Genomic DNA, 16,083 nt, shown 5'->3' with positions numbered 1-16,083 from the left:
AAAAGACTTGTGTACTTTTTACTAATGTATCTTTAGAAACTAGCATAATGCTGGAATAAGACAAGCATTCAAGGGGCGCCTGGGTGGCTCAGTGGGTTAAGCCGCTGCCTTCGGCTCAGGTCATGATCTCAGGGTCCTGGGATCGAGTCCCGCATCGGGCTCTCTGCTCAGCAGGGAGCCTGCTTCCCTCTCTCTCTCTCTCTGCCTGCCTCTCCATCTACTTGTGATTTCTCTCTGTCAAATAAATAAATAAAATCTTAAAAAAAAAAAAGACAAGCATTCAAAGATTGCACAGTGCTGTGTGTGGGTGTATAGCTGGGTGGGAGGCGAAATACACATAACATGAAATTTACCATTTTAAATATTTTAAGTGTACTATTCAGTGGCATTAAATACAATCACAATGCTGTGCAACCATCACCACAAACATTTTGGGAAACTTTTTCATCATCTTAACCTCTGTACTCACTAAAAAATAATTCTCAGGGCACCTGGGTGGCTCAGGTCTCTCAAAGCCTCTGCCTTCGGCTCAGGTCAAGATCTTAGGGTCCTGGGATAGAGCCCTGTGTCGGGCTCTCTGCTCAAAGGGAGCCTGCTTCTCCTCTGTCTCTTCCTGCTGCTCTGCCTACTTGTGATCTCTCTCTCTCTCTGTGTCAAATAAATAAATAATTAATTAATAAAATCTTAAAAAATAAAAATATAATATATAAAAATATAAAAAATAATTCTCCATTCTTCCTTTCCCCCACACCCTGGTAACCTCTATTCTACTATTCTATCCCAATGAATTTGCCTATCCCAGGTGTAACATATAAGTGGAATCATACAATATCTGTCCTTTTGTGTCTGGTTTTTTTCATATAACATAATGTTTTCAAGGTTTATCCATGTTGTGGCATGTATTAGAATTTCAGACTTTTTAAGGCTAGATAATAGTCAATTGTATGTATATACCACATTTTGTTTATCCATTCATTTGTCAATGCACAGTTTGATTAGTTTCCCCCTTTTAGCTATTATGAATAACATTGTTATGAACATTGATGTACAAATATCTGTTTGAGTCCCTGCCTTCAGTCCTTTGTGGTATATACTCAGAAGCAGAATTGCTGTATCATACAGTAATTCTGTTTAACTCTATGAGGAACCACCAAAATTTTCCCAAAGTGCTGCGATATTTTACAATCCCATCAGCAATGCCCAAGGGTTCCTTATTTCTCCTCCTCTTCACCAACACTTATTTTCCAATTTTTTTGTTAATAGACTTCCTCAAAGATGTGAAGTATTATTTCATTGCAGTTTTAGTTTGCCTTAGTGTCACCAAGCATCTTTTTCGTGGGCTTACTGGCCACTCGTATATTTTCCTTGAAGGAAAGTCTTTTCAAGTCCATTGCCCATTTTTTAATCACACTGTGGTTTGTTGTTGAGTTGTAGAAGTTCTTTATATATTTTGGACATTAATCCTTTATCAGACATGTGATTTACAAATATTTGGCTTCATTCTATGCATTGTCTTTTCACTTGCTCTCTTGAAAAGTATGCTGCTTTCACTGCCTTTGTATACCTCAAAGTAACCTTGTAGCATGCATATTGTCACCCCTTCACAGATAAAACTGAAAGCCAACCCTAGCATATCTTAGCACACTGCCTGACACCTAATAAGAACTCAAAACTTTCTATTAGTGTTATTGCTGTTGTTCTTGTTGATGTTGCCCCAGAGATAATGATAATCTATGAAGAGTAACAGAACCTGCTTCAAAAGGGCATGTCACTGGAGGGAAAAATAGAAAGGAAAAGCCCACAGAGGTTGCCAGCAGCGCCCAGTATCACCAAGACATGGCACCTCGCAATACACCAGATTTCAAAAACGGCCTAGTGTTTCACCAAACTCCAAACTAACCACCGCCCCATGCCCTCGCCCCCCGACCCCCCCGCCCCCGACCCGCCCCCGACCCGCCCCCGACCCGCCCCCGACCCTCCCGGCCGGAGCCCAAGGGCCACTTCCGGCCACTTCCGCCCCGCCCAGCCAGCCAGCGCGTGCGCTGTGGAGATGTTTGCGCGCCAGTTCCCAGCGCAGAGGGGCACACCCTGTTTCCGGCGCCCTGATGAGATTCCACAAGGCCCGGCGCCTGATCATGATGTGAGTTCCGGTTGCCGTGCTGAGTCGGAAGTGGGAACCTTTCGGCCCCTGAGACTTGTCGTGTCGTCGCTGGTGGCCCTTCAGGCTCTGGTAAGAGGAAATAGCTTGACGGGAGGGGATCGCTGAGTTTGCGATGAGATTTTCTTCTCCTAGCTGAATGCCACTCCAAGTCTCTGCACTCTTGCCTCCAAAATTGCTTCTCCTGTGCCTTCCTGACCCTTGACCCTCTCCCTCGTGAACTTCGACCCTTTCTTATTTGAGACCCCTTTATGGTGCCCCAGCTTCTGGCACCTCTCCCCCTTTTGCCATTCCCCTCCAGGAACAGGCCACAGTGCTGGCCTTGCGTTATCTTTGACTTCCTTTCTCTAGAACGACGCGGAGTGGGTGGGTCTCCCTCCTTGCCAGGAATCCCTTATGGAACCTGGAGAGATGAAATGCAAAGCGTAAACAACAAACAGCCAGATGTCAGAGAAGGGGGAATTAAGCACGATTCGCAGCAGTGAAACCAGTTGAATACATATGGCAAGATATTGACATTTCTTAAGGCAGGTGATCATTTCACTACTCAAAACTCCCCTGGCACTGTGCTTCGTGCTCCCTCATCAGTAGGTCCTGGAGGACACTGATAAGATTGAGTATCCGCAGCTCAGGAGCTTATATTTGATGGGTCTTCTCTTTGGAATCAGTTTTTTGCTCCCAGAGCAAGGACTCGTTTGGTCTCATTATTTTGGTCTCCTATGAGAACCCTCCTGAGATAAAATGGGACCCGGGAAAGAATGCTTTTGGCGTTTTGTCTTGAGATCCTTCTAGCTTGTTGATCTGTTGTTAGGATTTGTTACCATTCTAGCCAGACGTGAAAGAATTTTGAGGTGGAACGTATAACATTGAAAACATTTTCATTCCTTCTTGGTTTAATGCCTCACCAGGACAGAGACCTTAAAAAGCATGATTCACTATAGCATGATTTTGTCAGTCCAGTTTTACGAAGTAGTCTACGTATTTCCCTAAAAGTAACACCCAAGTCTAATGTTAAAACATTTGTGTGCTCTCCTCTTTAAGAGCTGACAATGGCCCTTAGGGATTAGCAGTACTGTTCATAAACAAAAGAGTGAATGGCAGTAGGGAGGGTAAGAGGATTTTGTAGGACTGGAAGTGAATACTTACTGTAGATATAAAACCTTGCAGTAAGTATATCAGAGTGAAATGTGCTTTTAAGTAGGACATTTTTTTTAAGGTTTTATTTATTTACTTGACAGATAGAGATCACAAGTAGATGGAGAGGCAGGCAGAGAGAGAGAGGAGGAAGCAGGCTCCCTGCTGAGCAGAGAGCCCGACAAGGGGCTCGATCCCAGGATCCTGGGATCATGACCCGAACCGGAAGCAGAGGCTTTAACCCACTGAGCCACCCAGGCGCCCCTAAGTAGGACATATTAAAAAGGAAGCAACTCTGGGGCGCCTGGGTGGCTCAGATGGTTAAGTGTCAGACTGCCTCAGGTCATGATCTCTGGCTCCTGAAATGGAGCCCCAGTTCGGGCTCCCTGTTCGGGGGAGTCTGCTTCTCTCTCTCCCCCCCCCAATGCTCTCCCCACCCCCCAACCCCTGGCTCATGTTCTTGTGTAATCTCTCTCGTAATCTCTCTCTCTCTCTCTAATAAATAAATAAATAAATAAATAAAATCTTTTTTAAAAAAAGAAGGTAATCAAGTCCAAGAGCTCCTAAGGTTTGATGGTGGCACCATCCCAAAGACTGACAACAGAATGGTGCTGTATCTCTGTATGGCAGTGGAAAATAAGAGATTATAAGTAATTGGTGACATTGAATATTAAAATAGACAAAATATTGGGGCACCTGGGTGGCTCAGTCATTAAGTATATGCCTTCGGCTCAGCCCATGGTCCCAGGGTCTTGGGATCAAGCCCCATCTTGGGCTCCTTGCTCAGCAGGAAGCCTGCTTCTCCCTCTCCCACTCCCCCTGCTTGTGTTCCCTCTCTTGTTGTGTCCCTCTCTGTCAAATAAATAAATACATTTTTTTTTTTTTAAATCAGGCTTCCATTTCATCAGACCTGTTGGAGTGGGTGATATCTAGGTACTGTTAAATTTGTGAGACCATCGAACGTATCTTTACTGACATCTCCACAAAGGCTCCCATCATTTTTCCCTTTTTCTGTGAAACTTTTCTGTAAGTGGTTACACAGTATTGGACTATGTAAGTAGTTTTTTCACAGCTTTGAAGCTCATATGAGAAGGATGAACTTAGTAAGGTAGGCAGAAATTTTTTGTTCTTCAAAAAGACATATACCAGAGATGACAAGAGATTTATTTCCATTCTCTATTCTACACATCCTGAGATACCAAAGAGCCTCAAGTGTCTGACCCAGAAGCTTGACCTGCTACTGCAACCCAAGACACACAGTAAAGCCCTTACTTTGAAATAGGATCATGGGTGCCTTCAAAGGAGGTCAGGAGTAATGATATGTAAGATTGAATCATTTAATAAAGATTTATTTGGGACTTTGTGATTGTGATATATAATTCCAGACACAGAAAAAAAACTAATCAGATATGAAATTATACTCAAATTGCTTACTGTCTAGCAAGGTAGAGGTCTGCTTTAGGAATATAATGTAGGAAGTTATAAATCCTATTATAAAATGTAATGGGAAGCTAACGTCTTTTTTTTTTTTTTTAAGATTTATTTGTCTTAGAGAGTGCACATGTGCATGCAGCAGGGAGGGGCAGAGGGAGAGGGAAAGAGAGTCTTAAGCAGACTACAGTTGAGTGTGGAACCTGACATGGAGCTCCGTCCCACACTCTTGAGATCATGACCTGAGCTGAAACCAAGCACTGGACACTTAACCAACTGTGCCATCCAGGCACCTCAGCTTCTTTTTATAATGTAACTGTAATATTGGGAAAGGATAAATCCTGTTTATTTGTCTTGATAGTCTTAGGAGTTTATCTTTTCATATGTTCTGTATTTCTGACTTTCACCTTGCTTCCTTTCTACCTCTTAGAGGTGCAGATAATGCATCTCCTTTGTACTGTTTGTTTTGATTTATTTATTTGAAAGAGAGAGGAGAGAGAGAGAGAGAGCAAAAAAGAGGTGGGGAGAGGCATAGGGAGATGGAGAAGCAGGTTCCCCACCAAGCAGGGAGGCAGATGCAGGGCCTGAACCCAGGACCCTGGGATCATGATCTAAGCTGAAGGAGAGGCTTAACTGACTGAACCACCCAGGCACCCCAAGATTATTTATTTATTTGTTTCTCAAGGAGAGGACACACAAGCAGGGTTGGGGGTGGGGAGCAGCAGGCATAGGGGTAAGCAGACTCCCCGCTGAACAAGGAGCTGAATGTAGGACTCAATTCCAGGACCCTGGGATCATGACCAGAGGCAAAGGCAGTCACTTAACCTACTGAGCCACCCAGGTGTCCCTAAGATTTTATTTTTAAGTAATCTCTACTCCCAACATGGGGTTTCAGCTTAGAAACTCAACATCAGGAGTTGCATGCTCTACTGCCTGAGCCAGTCAGGTACCCCTCAGGCTGTTTTAAAGCCTCTGCCTCCGGCTCAGGCCATAATCTCAGGGTCCTGGGATCGAGCCCTGCATCGGGCTATCTGCTCATCGGCCAGCCTGCTTCTCCCTCTCTCTCCGCCCGCCTCTCTGCCTACTTGTGATCTCTGTCTGTCAAATAAATAAAGTCTTTTTAAAAAAAAATTCAAACTGGCTTACACAGTATAGGGAGATCCGTTGGCTTTTTTTTTTTTTTTTTTAATAACTGAAAGACTCCATCTTTCAACACTGTTTTCCTCTATCTTGACTTAGTTTGGTGCTAGGCTTCTTCTAGATGGTGGAAAAATGGCAATTCCAGGGGGGTTTTTTTGTTTTGTTTTTTGTTTTTTTTTTAAGATTTTATTTCTTTATTTGACAGACAGAGATCACAAGTAGGCAGAGAGGCAGACAGAGAGGGGAAGGGAAGCAGGCTCCCTGCTGAGCAGAGAGCCCAATGTGGGGCTCGATCCCAGGTCCCTGGGATCATGACCTGAGCCGAAGGCAGAGGCTTTAACCCACTGAGCCACCCAGCTGCCCCTCCAGGTTTATTTCTTAACCCTGCTTACCCTTTCTTACCAAGCAGGAAAAAATAGTTCCCTTTTCTGTAGGTTCAGCCAAAGGCCTGAAGCTGGGTGTTCATTGATCCTGATAGGCCTTGCCAGTGTCTTGTGCCCACTCCTCAATCAGTCACTTTGGCCTGAGTATGATGCGTTCTTTTTGGCCAGGCCAGATTTATATGCTCATTCCTAGAGCTAGTGAGTGAGGCCATCCCCTTCTGAACACATGGAGAGGATGGGATGGATCCTCAAAGGAAAAATGTAGGGTGTCATGTTGAAAAAAAGAGGATGTTTCAAAGACAGAAAATGACAAGAGTTCCCTATACTTCTTGCATGCCTCTGGACCTTGGGGTACCTTAAGTTAGAGGTAGGGTGGTAATCAGCCAACAATGAGACAATCGTTAGCATCTCTACGTGAATTAGAGATTAGTTAAGCTTATGCAGTGGTTAAGTGAGGGGGAAGTCCTCTCAAGGAGCATTGTGAATTCCAGCACTAAAGGTGCTATTTTTATTTTTGGGTTATTAAGCTTAACTAAACTATGCATTGCAAAAAATAAAATATATAGAGCAACAGCTAATAGTTCATTTCCTTAAGCAGTAAAGCCCAGAACAATGCTGAGAGGTGACCAGACTGTGTGCCTAAGTCAGTACAGATAATTAGCCATTGCCTCTTACGCAGAAAACACAACCAAGGAGTGTGAAGCAACTGGTGGAGGTGTCTCAGAATTGTCAAGAAGTGTTAGAGTCTCTCTTCCTCCAAAAAATAAGGGTAACTTTTCCGAATTGCATTAGCTTTTGTTGGTATGATTCTGTAGGAGTCTTACCTCAGGAGATTAAAGGTAGACCCAAAAAGTTTTTTTCTCCTTCCCTCATTCTTTAAGGCCTCTGTCCTTTTAGCGGTTCAATATCCTTGTGAGCCGAATATTCATACCATTTGTCTCTTCCCCACCCTTTTCAGGGTTGTATTTCTGTGCTTGTGGTCCTAAAAGTTCAGGAAGGGGAGAAAGCTTTCAGGGCACTCCACTCACGCACTCATCCTGTCGGGCCTCTGAGTCTCCTTGGTGCTTGAATGAGGAAGTGTAATCAGACAGGTGCAAACACAGGCTCGGTCAGCTCCACTAAATACCTTTGAGGTAAATACCTGTTTGCTGTTCCACATTAGGAATTTGGTGTGCGAACAATGAATCTTGGAACACTGAAAAAATAAAATAAAAATTTTTTTAAAAAGGAATTTGGGGCGCCTGCGTGGCTCAGTGGGTTAAGCCTCTGCCTTCGGCTCAGGTCATGATCCCAGGGTCTTGGGATCGAGCCCCGCATCGGGCTCTCTGCTCCGCGGGGAGCCTGCTTAGCTTCCTCTCTCTGTCTGCCTGCCTTTCTGTCTGCTTGTGATCTCTGTCTATCAAATAAATAAATCTTTTAAAAAAATTAAATCTAGAATTAAGCAAAGACCATTTGGTTTTTAGTGGAAGAAATCTCAATTGTTATAAGCCTCAGGGTAGAGATAAATTGCTTAATACATATTTAAAACCCACAACACACTGCTGATTAGGTTCCTGTCCTGATTTGCCGTTCCATGTTTGATGTAGGCTTACAGTTAGTTTATATGTAGCTGAGGAATTCCTGGCTGCAGTATTAAGTCCTAGAAGCCTGAGCAAGCGCCATCTTACTTTCATGGTGCATGAGAGCTAGTTGGCCATCCTAGAAACTTACAAGAAATGTGTAGCTGTTACCCTATTATTTTTCAGTCAGTGCCACATTGTTGTTACAGTGAGTAGATGAGTTCCCTCATTGACTGCAGTAATTCTTTCTGGTTAACCTATTTTTTAAAGGTATGGCAAATAGAAATGTGTCAACAGATAAATGCATTCCAGCTTGAACTTTTTTTTTTTTTAAGATTTTATTTATTTATTTGACAGACAGAGATCACAAGTAGGCAGAGAGGCAGGCAGAGAGAAAGTGGAGGAAGCAGGCTCCCCGCTGAGTGGAGAGCCCGATGCGGGGCTCGATCCCAGGACCCTGAGATCATGATCTGAGCCGAAGGCAGAGGCTTTAACCCACTGAGCCACCCAAGCGCCCCTCCAGCTTGAACATTTTTAAAGCTTTTTGGTTTTAGCCACCCCCAAATCAAGCCAACTTATCCATTTGGTGGGTTTGTAACCATTTTGCCAAAAATATCTTGAATGTTGGAACAGGAATTGGAAGGTCTTACCCAGAGCCTTTTTACATGCGTTGTGTTCACGAAATGGGGAAGGAACCTACTGTAGGTATAATCCCAGCTGTTGTCGTATCCGCCCCTCGGTGTCTGATACCTGTCCTCTTTGCAGCCCCTCCCCCTAGGTCTGCATGGAGGATACTTTAAAGTGAAATGACAGACCAGGAGAATAACAACAACATCTCAAGTAACCCCTTTGCTGCTCTTTTTGGCTCCTTGGCTGATGCCAAGCAGTTTGCGGCAATCCAAAAAGAGCAGCTGAAGCAGCAGTCTGGTAAGTAGGGGAGCCAGTAGCAGCGGAGATGACCTAGATTAGGGTCTTCCCAAGTGAAGTCTTAGGGTCGGTAATTGCAATTGGAATCGACCTGGGGGCAGAGGTCAGGCTTTTTCTTCATTTAGGCATAAATTGGGGTTTTTGTTCATTTTTCTTCTTTGTTTCATTTTTGGGTCCTGTTCCCCCCACCCCACCCCCCTGCCAACTGCATAAGGAGAGACGAGATAACAGGTGGTTCCATAGTAACAGATGCTAGTCGTGATCCCAGTGCTGTCGAGCTGTTTATTTTAAAAATCACCTAGCAAAAGCTCATTTCAATCAATCTTTTTAACATAGGAAGATGAGGTTGTAGCCATAGGTGTAGAAAGCAGGTTACATGTAGCTGTAGAGAGCAGATGTATAAAAGGAAGAATTACAATAGCTTTTTGGCTTTTTGGTAGACAAGTAAGTGAAATTTGTTCTGAAGCTTGGTGCTTCAGAGTTGATCCCAAGCAAAATACCTCTTCTGTTCCATAGAGTGGTCCCTTTCATAGCATAATGCTGTTAGAACAGCTTTCTAAGAAAATCTAATCCTTCGGGAGGGAGACAAACCATAAGAGACTCTTAATCTCTCAAAACAAACTGAGGGTTGCTGGGGGGAGGGGGGTATGTGCTATGGTGAGTGTGTAAGCCTGATGATTCACAGACCTGTACCCCTGTGGCTAATACTACAATATATGTTAATAAAAAATAAAAAATAAAAATTTTAAAAAAGGAAAGAAAATCTGATCCTTTGCCTTAATGTGAAAAAAGAAATCAATAATATCTCACTAGTCAGAAAAATGGGTTTCCTCATTTAGGAGGCCAGTGCCTTATCCATTAGGCAACTGGGGCTGGGTTTCCTCATTTAGGACCAAAATTAAGATTGGGTCTAACTTCCTCCTGTGAGAAGACATATAGCCTAGAGGAATTAATATGGTGTTTCTCAAATTTATTAGTCTTTGGAGGGTAGTCACGATCTTTCAAGCCAGAAATTGCTCCCTTTCTCCCTCTGAAGAAAATAATAGTATTTTTTGGAAAAGAGAAATGTTTGTTTTCCCTTTATTTTGTTTATTTCATAAGTACTGGTATACATAGCTAAGTCGTAGCCTTGCTCCTTTTTCAGGACTGAATAAAAAGGAGGTAAGGGCAAGACAGATGAGTAATGGACAAGTGATAATGAAGCAAAGGGGGAGTATATGTAACATTGACTTTCTACCGTGATAGAATGAGGCAGCTCTGGGTCTCCGTCTGTCTCTTCCAGATTCTTGCATTAGGAGATTGTAGGAGGAAAAAGGGCACGGGGAGTAGGAATATAAGAAAATGGGGAAATGTGATTTATGAGTATGTGGTTGGGAGAAATTTTGCTACAAAGGTTCTTAGCACCTGTCGCTTTCAGGGTTCAGCAGGGAACTTAATCGCATAGGAGTAGAGTGACAGATGCTTGTCCTTCTGGCTGTCAGCAGACTTCAGGCTGGTTAGAGTTGGGAGCGTTGCAGGCACCGAGCCGGGGAATAAATCAGGTACATGCGTTCCTGTTACTATTTTGGCTTCTCCTCGTTTTAGTTTGTTTATACTGAGTTTAGCATGCCACCAGGTCTAACCTGTTTTCCACCAGCAGTTAGAACTCTGCCAAAACCTTTGGCCTCCTGTGTTGAGCTTCACTAAACTCACCATACTAAAGCAACTCTTAACCTCTGAGTGTTTTACCTGGCCTTTCAGAAAATCACTGTCAGTAGAGAGAAGCAGATGCACACGCATGTGGCTTTTGGTAAACAGCACCACACTTGTACTCCTTCAGCCTCAGTTCCATTCCGAGAGGCAACTCTGTCTGCTGACAGCCAGAAGGACAGGCATTCTGTCACATTACTCCTGTATAGTTAAGTTCTCCCCTGAACCCCGAGAGCAATAGGAACTAAGCATCTATGTAGCAAAATTTCCATCAGCCACCTACTCATAAATCATATTTTCCCATTTCCTTATAACTCCTATTCCTCACTCCCCTTTTCCTCCTACGATCTCCTAAGGCAAGGTTGCTTTTTACAGAAATAAAGAGATCCAATCAATAAAAGAAATAGTAACAAATTAGAGGAGGAAAGATTCAGATAAGCAGTTTATATGCAACAATCAAATGACTTTAAAAATCCAGTCTCACTAACAATTGGAGCCCCGCCTAGTAATGCGGGGATATGTTTACTTATGAAATTTGTGAGGGTTTGAGCAGGTGCACTCTCAGAGTGCTGAGGGGTTTGTAGTAAGAGCAGTCTTTCTGAGGATGATTTGGTAATAATGTTAACTTTTAAATGTGCAAACTCTTTAACTTGGCAGTTCTGCTTCTGCAAATTTACCTTACAGAGATATTCACACAGGCGTACAAAAAAGAGTTCTATTTGGTGCAGTAGTGTTCGAAATCATGAAAAATTGGAAACAGCCCCAATGTTCATCAGTTGAGAAGTAGCTATACAAGTCAAAGTGTGTGCATACAATGCAATACAGTGCAGCCATTACACAGAATGAGGTAGGCCTATAAATGACCTAGCAGGGAAGGATGTTGGTGCTGATTAAGTTTTTTTTTTTTTAAGATTTTATTTATTTATTTGATAGACGGAGATCACAAATAGGCAGAGAGGCAGGCAGAGAGAGAGGAAAGGAAGCAGGCACCCTGCTGAGTAGAGAGCTCGATGTGGGGCTCAATCTCAGGACCCTGGGATCAAGACCTGAGCTGAAGGCAGAGGCTTTAACCCACTGAGCCACCCAGGCACCCCGGTGCTGATTAAGCAGGCTAAAAAGCAGTATATATAGTATGATTCCCCCCCACTTTTTTTAAACTGAAAATCCTAGCGATAAACATTAGCACCATAATAAGGGGGGTGAAAAGTCTGAAACACTTTGCTAACTTACATAGTTGTCCATAGGGAATTGGTTCAGAGGAGACTTTTTATATTATGTTTTCATATACAGTTTGGAATTATTCAAATACATGTGTTCTTTAAAATCGGGGTGGGGAAAGCCATATATTTAAAATAATTAAAGGCATATTGGTCTATTACAGGTAATTCTCTGTTCACTAAGATTCTGTAGGGAACGCAATGTTGCTATTTTTGGTAGTATGGAGTGAAAAAATAAAATGGAGTAGGAGGATAACATTTTTGATTTGTAAAATGTGGTGGGATTTACAGCCAGGGATTTCAAAATCCTGTACTTAAGATGTTACGCAATACAACACTCAAGAGAAGAAAAGAAAAAACACACAAATAATCCAGTTTAAAAATGGGCAAAGGATCTCTATAGACGTTTTTCCAAAGAAGACCTATAGCTGACGAACAGGTACACGGAAAGGTACTCAGCATCACTCATCATCAAAGAAATGCAAATCAAAACCAGAATGAGGTATCACCTCATACCTATTAGAATGGCTACTATCAAAAAGACAAGAAATAACAAGTGTCAGTGAGGATGTGGAGAAAGGGAACTCCCTGCCCCCGCCCCAGGTGCACTGTTGGTGAGAATATAAAATGCTGCAGCCACTATGGAAAACATTATAGAGATATTTCAAAAAATTAAAAATAGAACTCCCATATAATCCAACATTCTACTTCTGGGTATTTACACAAAGAAAACAAAACACTAACTTGAAAAGATCTTTGCACCCCTGTGTTTGTTGCAGCATTGTTTATAATAGCCAAGACATGGAAACAGCCTGTGTCTGTTGATGGGTGAATGGATGAATAAAATACGACACACACACATGCACACACCACACACACAATGGGATATTATTGCCATTTGCAGAACATGGATGGACCTGTGTGCAATGAAACCGGTCAGACAGAAAAAGACAAATACAAACAAATGTTCTCAGTTATAGGTGATATCTAAAAAAGAGAGAAAGAAAGCTCATAGATACAGAGAACAGATTGGTGGTTGCCCGGGGTGGGGTAGATACAGGGATCAAAAGGATGAGACTTCAGTTATAAAATAAATAAGCCATAGGGATATAATGAATAGCATGTGACTGTAGTTAATAATAGTATATTGCATATTTGAAAGTTACTAAGTAGATTTTAAAAGTTCTCTTCACAAGAGAAAACAATATTTATAACTATGTTGACAGATTTTACCTAGAATTATTGTGTTGACCATTTTGCAATATATACAAATAGCAAATCATTGTGTTTTATACCTGAAACTAATAAGAATGTTATACGTCATTTTTTAAATGTTACACCTCAGTTTTTTAAAAAAGATGTTGCCTGACTTGAGATGTTCCCTAATTAGATAATTAACTTGTTTCCCATCCAGAATTATCTTTCTCTTGATAACATTTATCATTTTTGATAGTATGCTTGGTTCTCTTAAAGAGAGGAGTTTAACTGTTAATGGCTTACATTTTCTGGCAGATGAACTTCCAGCTAGCCCAGATGACTCGGATAATAGTGTGTCAGAAAGCCTGGATGAATTTGATTACTCTGTGGCTGAGATTAGCCGCTCCTTCCGTTCACAGCAGGAAATATGTGAACAACTCAACATCAATCACATGATCCAAAGGATCTTCCTCATTACTCTGGACAACAGTGAGTTACAGATCTGGAGCTGGTCTGTTCATTACTCTTCCCTTCCTGCTTGGGCGAGGAACTTGCTCTTAGAAACTTATTGTATCTAATGGTTAAACAAACCCACTGTACTCCTTGTGGATGTGACCTAAAAACAGTATTTAGACACAGGTGCAGCTTTGATTACCATTTTGGTACAGACTGGACCATATAGCTCCTTGCCTTTACCACCTTAAAAGGGAAACGTGAGTGGTAGCCAAATCCTTTTTCCTCTCAGAGGTGACCTGAACATTTAGGCGGAAGCCTGACGAGGCATCAGGTCATGTTTTCCCTCTATGTCCTATCTGTGGTTAAACCCCAAAGTAGGTGCTAATATCTGGGATTCATGATGTTAGGTTTATAACAAAACCTGACATGCTCTTTGACTCTTTGAAAAACCTTAAGTCTTTAGATACTGCTTTGTGTGTCAAGATTACCCTGATACTACCTGAGTCAAACTTGGAGTTCAAGAGAAATGCTGTCGAGATCAGTTGTCTGTGTAAGACAGAAGCGTTATCCTTAACCTGCCAGATTAAAATCATTTCCCAGGTGACCCCAGCTTGAAAAGTGGGAATGGCATCCCTAGCCGTTGTGTGTATTTGGAAGAAATGGCAGTAGACCTGGAAGATCAAGACTGGCTTGATATGAACAATGTGGAGCAGGTACCATTTCTGATGTTCCTTTCAAGAGTGCCTTCAGCACAGACTAGCCATGCAGTTGAGCCCTGCTTGTGTTTCTCCAGCTGCAACATTGCTTATGTAACTCTATCTCTTGACATTGTCTGTGGTGTTCCTCTTTGGGGATCTTCTCGTTTACCATGGCCACATATTTGAATTCCTGGAGTGACCTATCTGTGCCTCTCGGATGGCAGTTGTTACCTCTGTCACATGTAGTGGCCTTTTTTTATGTACCTGTTTTATCTCCCCTATCAGACCCTTTAGTTCTCGAGAGCAAGGCATCTTTCCCAAAATCAAAACTGTGTTTTACCTTGTAAGTGCCTAATGAACATTAAAGGAATAAAACTTTAGTAGGACAGACACTTGACAACTTGTAGTTTAACTTTATGTGTTTAAATTATCTTTATATCTTTATATAAGACTGAGTAAGGCCAGCAGTCGCGCAGAGGAGTAAATTCCATGTATAAGTTCAGTCGCTGATTCTCCACACCATTCAGCAAATACTGTTTTAATACATACTGTATGTATGCTAGGCTGTACTAGATACTTGAACTCTATTTGGGAGAACTGAACAGGTGACTTTTGAGCAACATGAGGGTTAGGGGCCATTAAAAATCCACACATAATAAATAAAATCTTAAAAAAAAAAAAAAAAAGAAAATCCACACATAACTTCTGACTCTCCAAAGACTTTAACTAACAGCATACTGTTGCCAGGAAGCTTTATGGATAAGAAACAATAAAGTCAGCTTGGGAAAAGAAAATGTTACAAAGAAAATCAGAAGCGAGAGAAAATGCATTTACAGTGCTGTTTTGTATTTATTGAAAAAATATCCATGTCAAACCCATATAGTTCAAGGATCAACACATACAGTTATATATACCTAATATTTATATATATATACCTAATATTTTCTAAAGTATAAGGGCGGAACTTATATTCCCCTAATATTTTCTAAAGTATAAGGGCGGAACTTATATTCCCCCTTCACTCTACATCCTGTGACTCTGGCAGTAACCTGTGTCAAAATGACCTACATCTTGATGTCCTAAGATTAACTTTGCAGCGGTTTAGCGTTTCGTTTGTTTGCTTTTCTTGAAGGCTGTCTTCGCTCGCTTGCTGCTTCAGGACCCGGGCAACCACTTGATCAACATGACTTCTTCTACGACGTTGAATCTCTCTGCTGATCGAGATGCGGGGGAGAGGCACATTTTTTGTTACCTTTATTCCTGCTTCCAAAGAGCTAAGGAAGAGGTAAGGAATATTTCCCATTGAGAACTGTGTGGTACTCTTGGGTTTGACTTTAACATGGAAGCCAGAGAGTTGGATGAGTGTCTTTTATATCAGTTTATATACATCATAATATATCGGGAACTAGAAATGAGAGGCACTAGGAGTTGTCAAAAGTTTTCATTTGTATTTTCGGTGGCTTGGGGTCTACCCCTTCCCCAGTTAACCAGGGCCTCTTATTCTCCTACAAACCTGAAAAAGTCATACTCTTAAAAAGTTCAGGGGAGGGGGCGGGGAAAGGTGTGATAGACTCATTTCCACTGAGCTGTAAATAACAGAGTGCACTAAGCTTGGTCACTTCAGGATAAGAATTCTAGCAGTTAGGAGATTCTTAACACCAAAGAATGAACTCATACAAATTTTCAAGCATCCACAGGACAGCAGTACTGTTCTGGGGTACATTGTCTTTTTCATTCCATTTGCTGTGGTCACCCTTGTTCAGGTCATAGAGCTAGACTCTCCCCTCTCTTCTTCATTCTATTTCCAGATTACCAAAGTTCCAGAGAACTTGCTCCCCTTTGCAGTGCAGTGCAGGAACCTCACCGTGTCCAATACCCGAACAGTCCTCCTCACCCCAGAGATCTATGTTGACCAGAACATTCATGAGCAGCTGGTAGATTTGATGTTGGAAGCCATCCAAGGAGCCCGTGAGTACATAAGCAAGATCGCTGAGTTTCTACATTTTGGTTTCCAAATTAAAGTTCTTTAATTGCATTAGAAAGCCTCAGAGCCATTATGGTTCCAGAAAGGATAACTTAAGGAAGAAAGCTCAT

The 16,083-nt window shown here is 42.0% G+C and overlaps 1 protein-coding gene across 1 annotated transcript in view; it reads left to right on the top strand.

The window, feature by feature from the left end:
• Positions 1–2,078: 2,078 nt before the first annotated feature.
• The window catches only part of UBE4A (ubiquitination factor E4A), a 42,310-nt gene continuing 28,305 nt past the window's right edge, over positions 2,079–16,083 (top strand). Inside the window, exons 1-6 of the mRNA XM_059416276.1 lie at positions 2,079–2,230; positions 8,571–8,732; positions 13,151–13,324; positions 13,892–14,004; positions 15,122–15,274; positions 15,798–15,957. Coding sequence (XP_059272259.1) covers positions 8,612–8,732; positions 13,151–13,324; positions 13,892–14,004; positions 15,122–15,274; positions 15,798–15,957 — 721 coding nt within the window. The 5' untranslated portion in view covers positions 2,079–2,230; positions 8,571–8,611. The remainder of the gene's footprint in view (positions 2,231–8,570; positions 8,733–13,150; positions 13,325–13,891; positions 14,005–15,121; positions 15,275–15,797; positions 15,958–16,083) is intronic.

The sequence above is a fragment of the Mustela nigripes genome, chromosome 1, assembly GCF_022355385.1.
Source record: "Mustela nigripes isolate SB6536 chromosome 1, MUSNIG.SB6536, whole genome shotgun sequence".
NCBI lineage: Eukaryota > Metazoa > Chordata > Mammalia > Carnivora > Mustelidae > Mustela > Mustela nigripes.
Note: the sequence above shows the minus strand (reverse complement) of the source record. Positions and strands in the feature narration are given on the sequence as shown.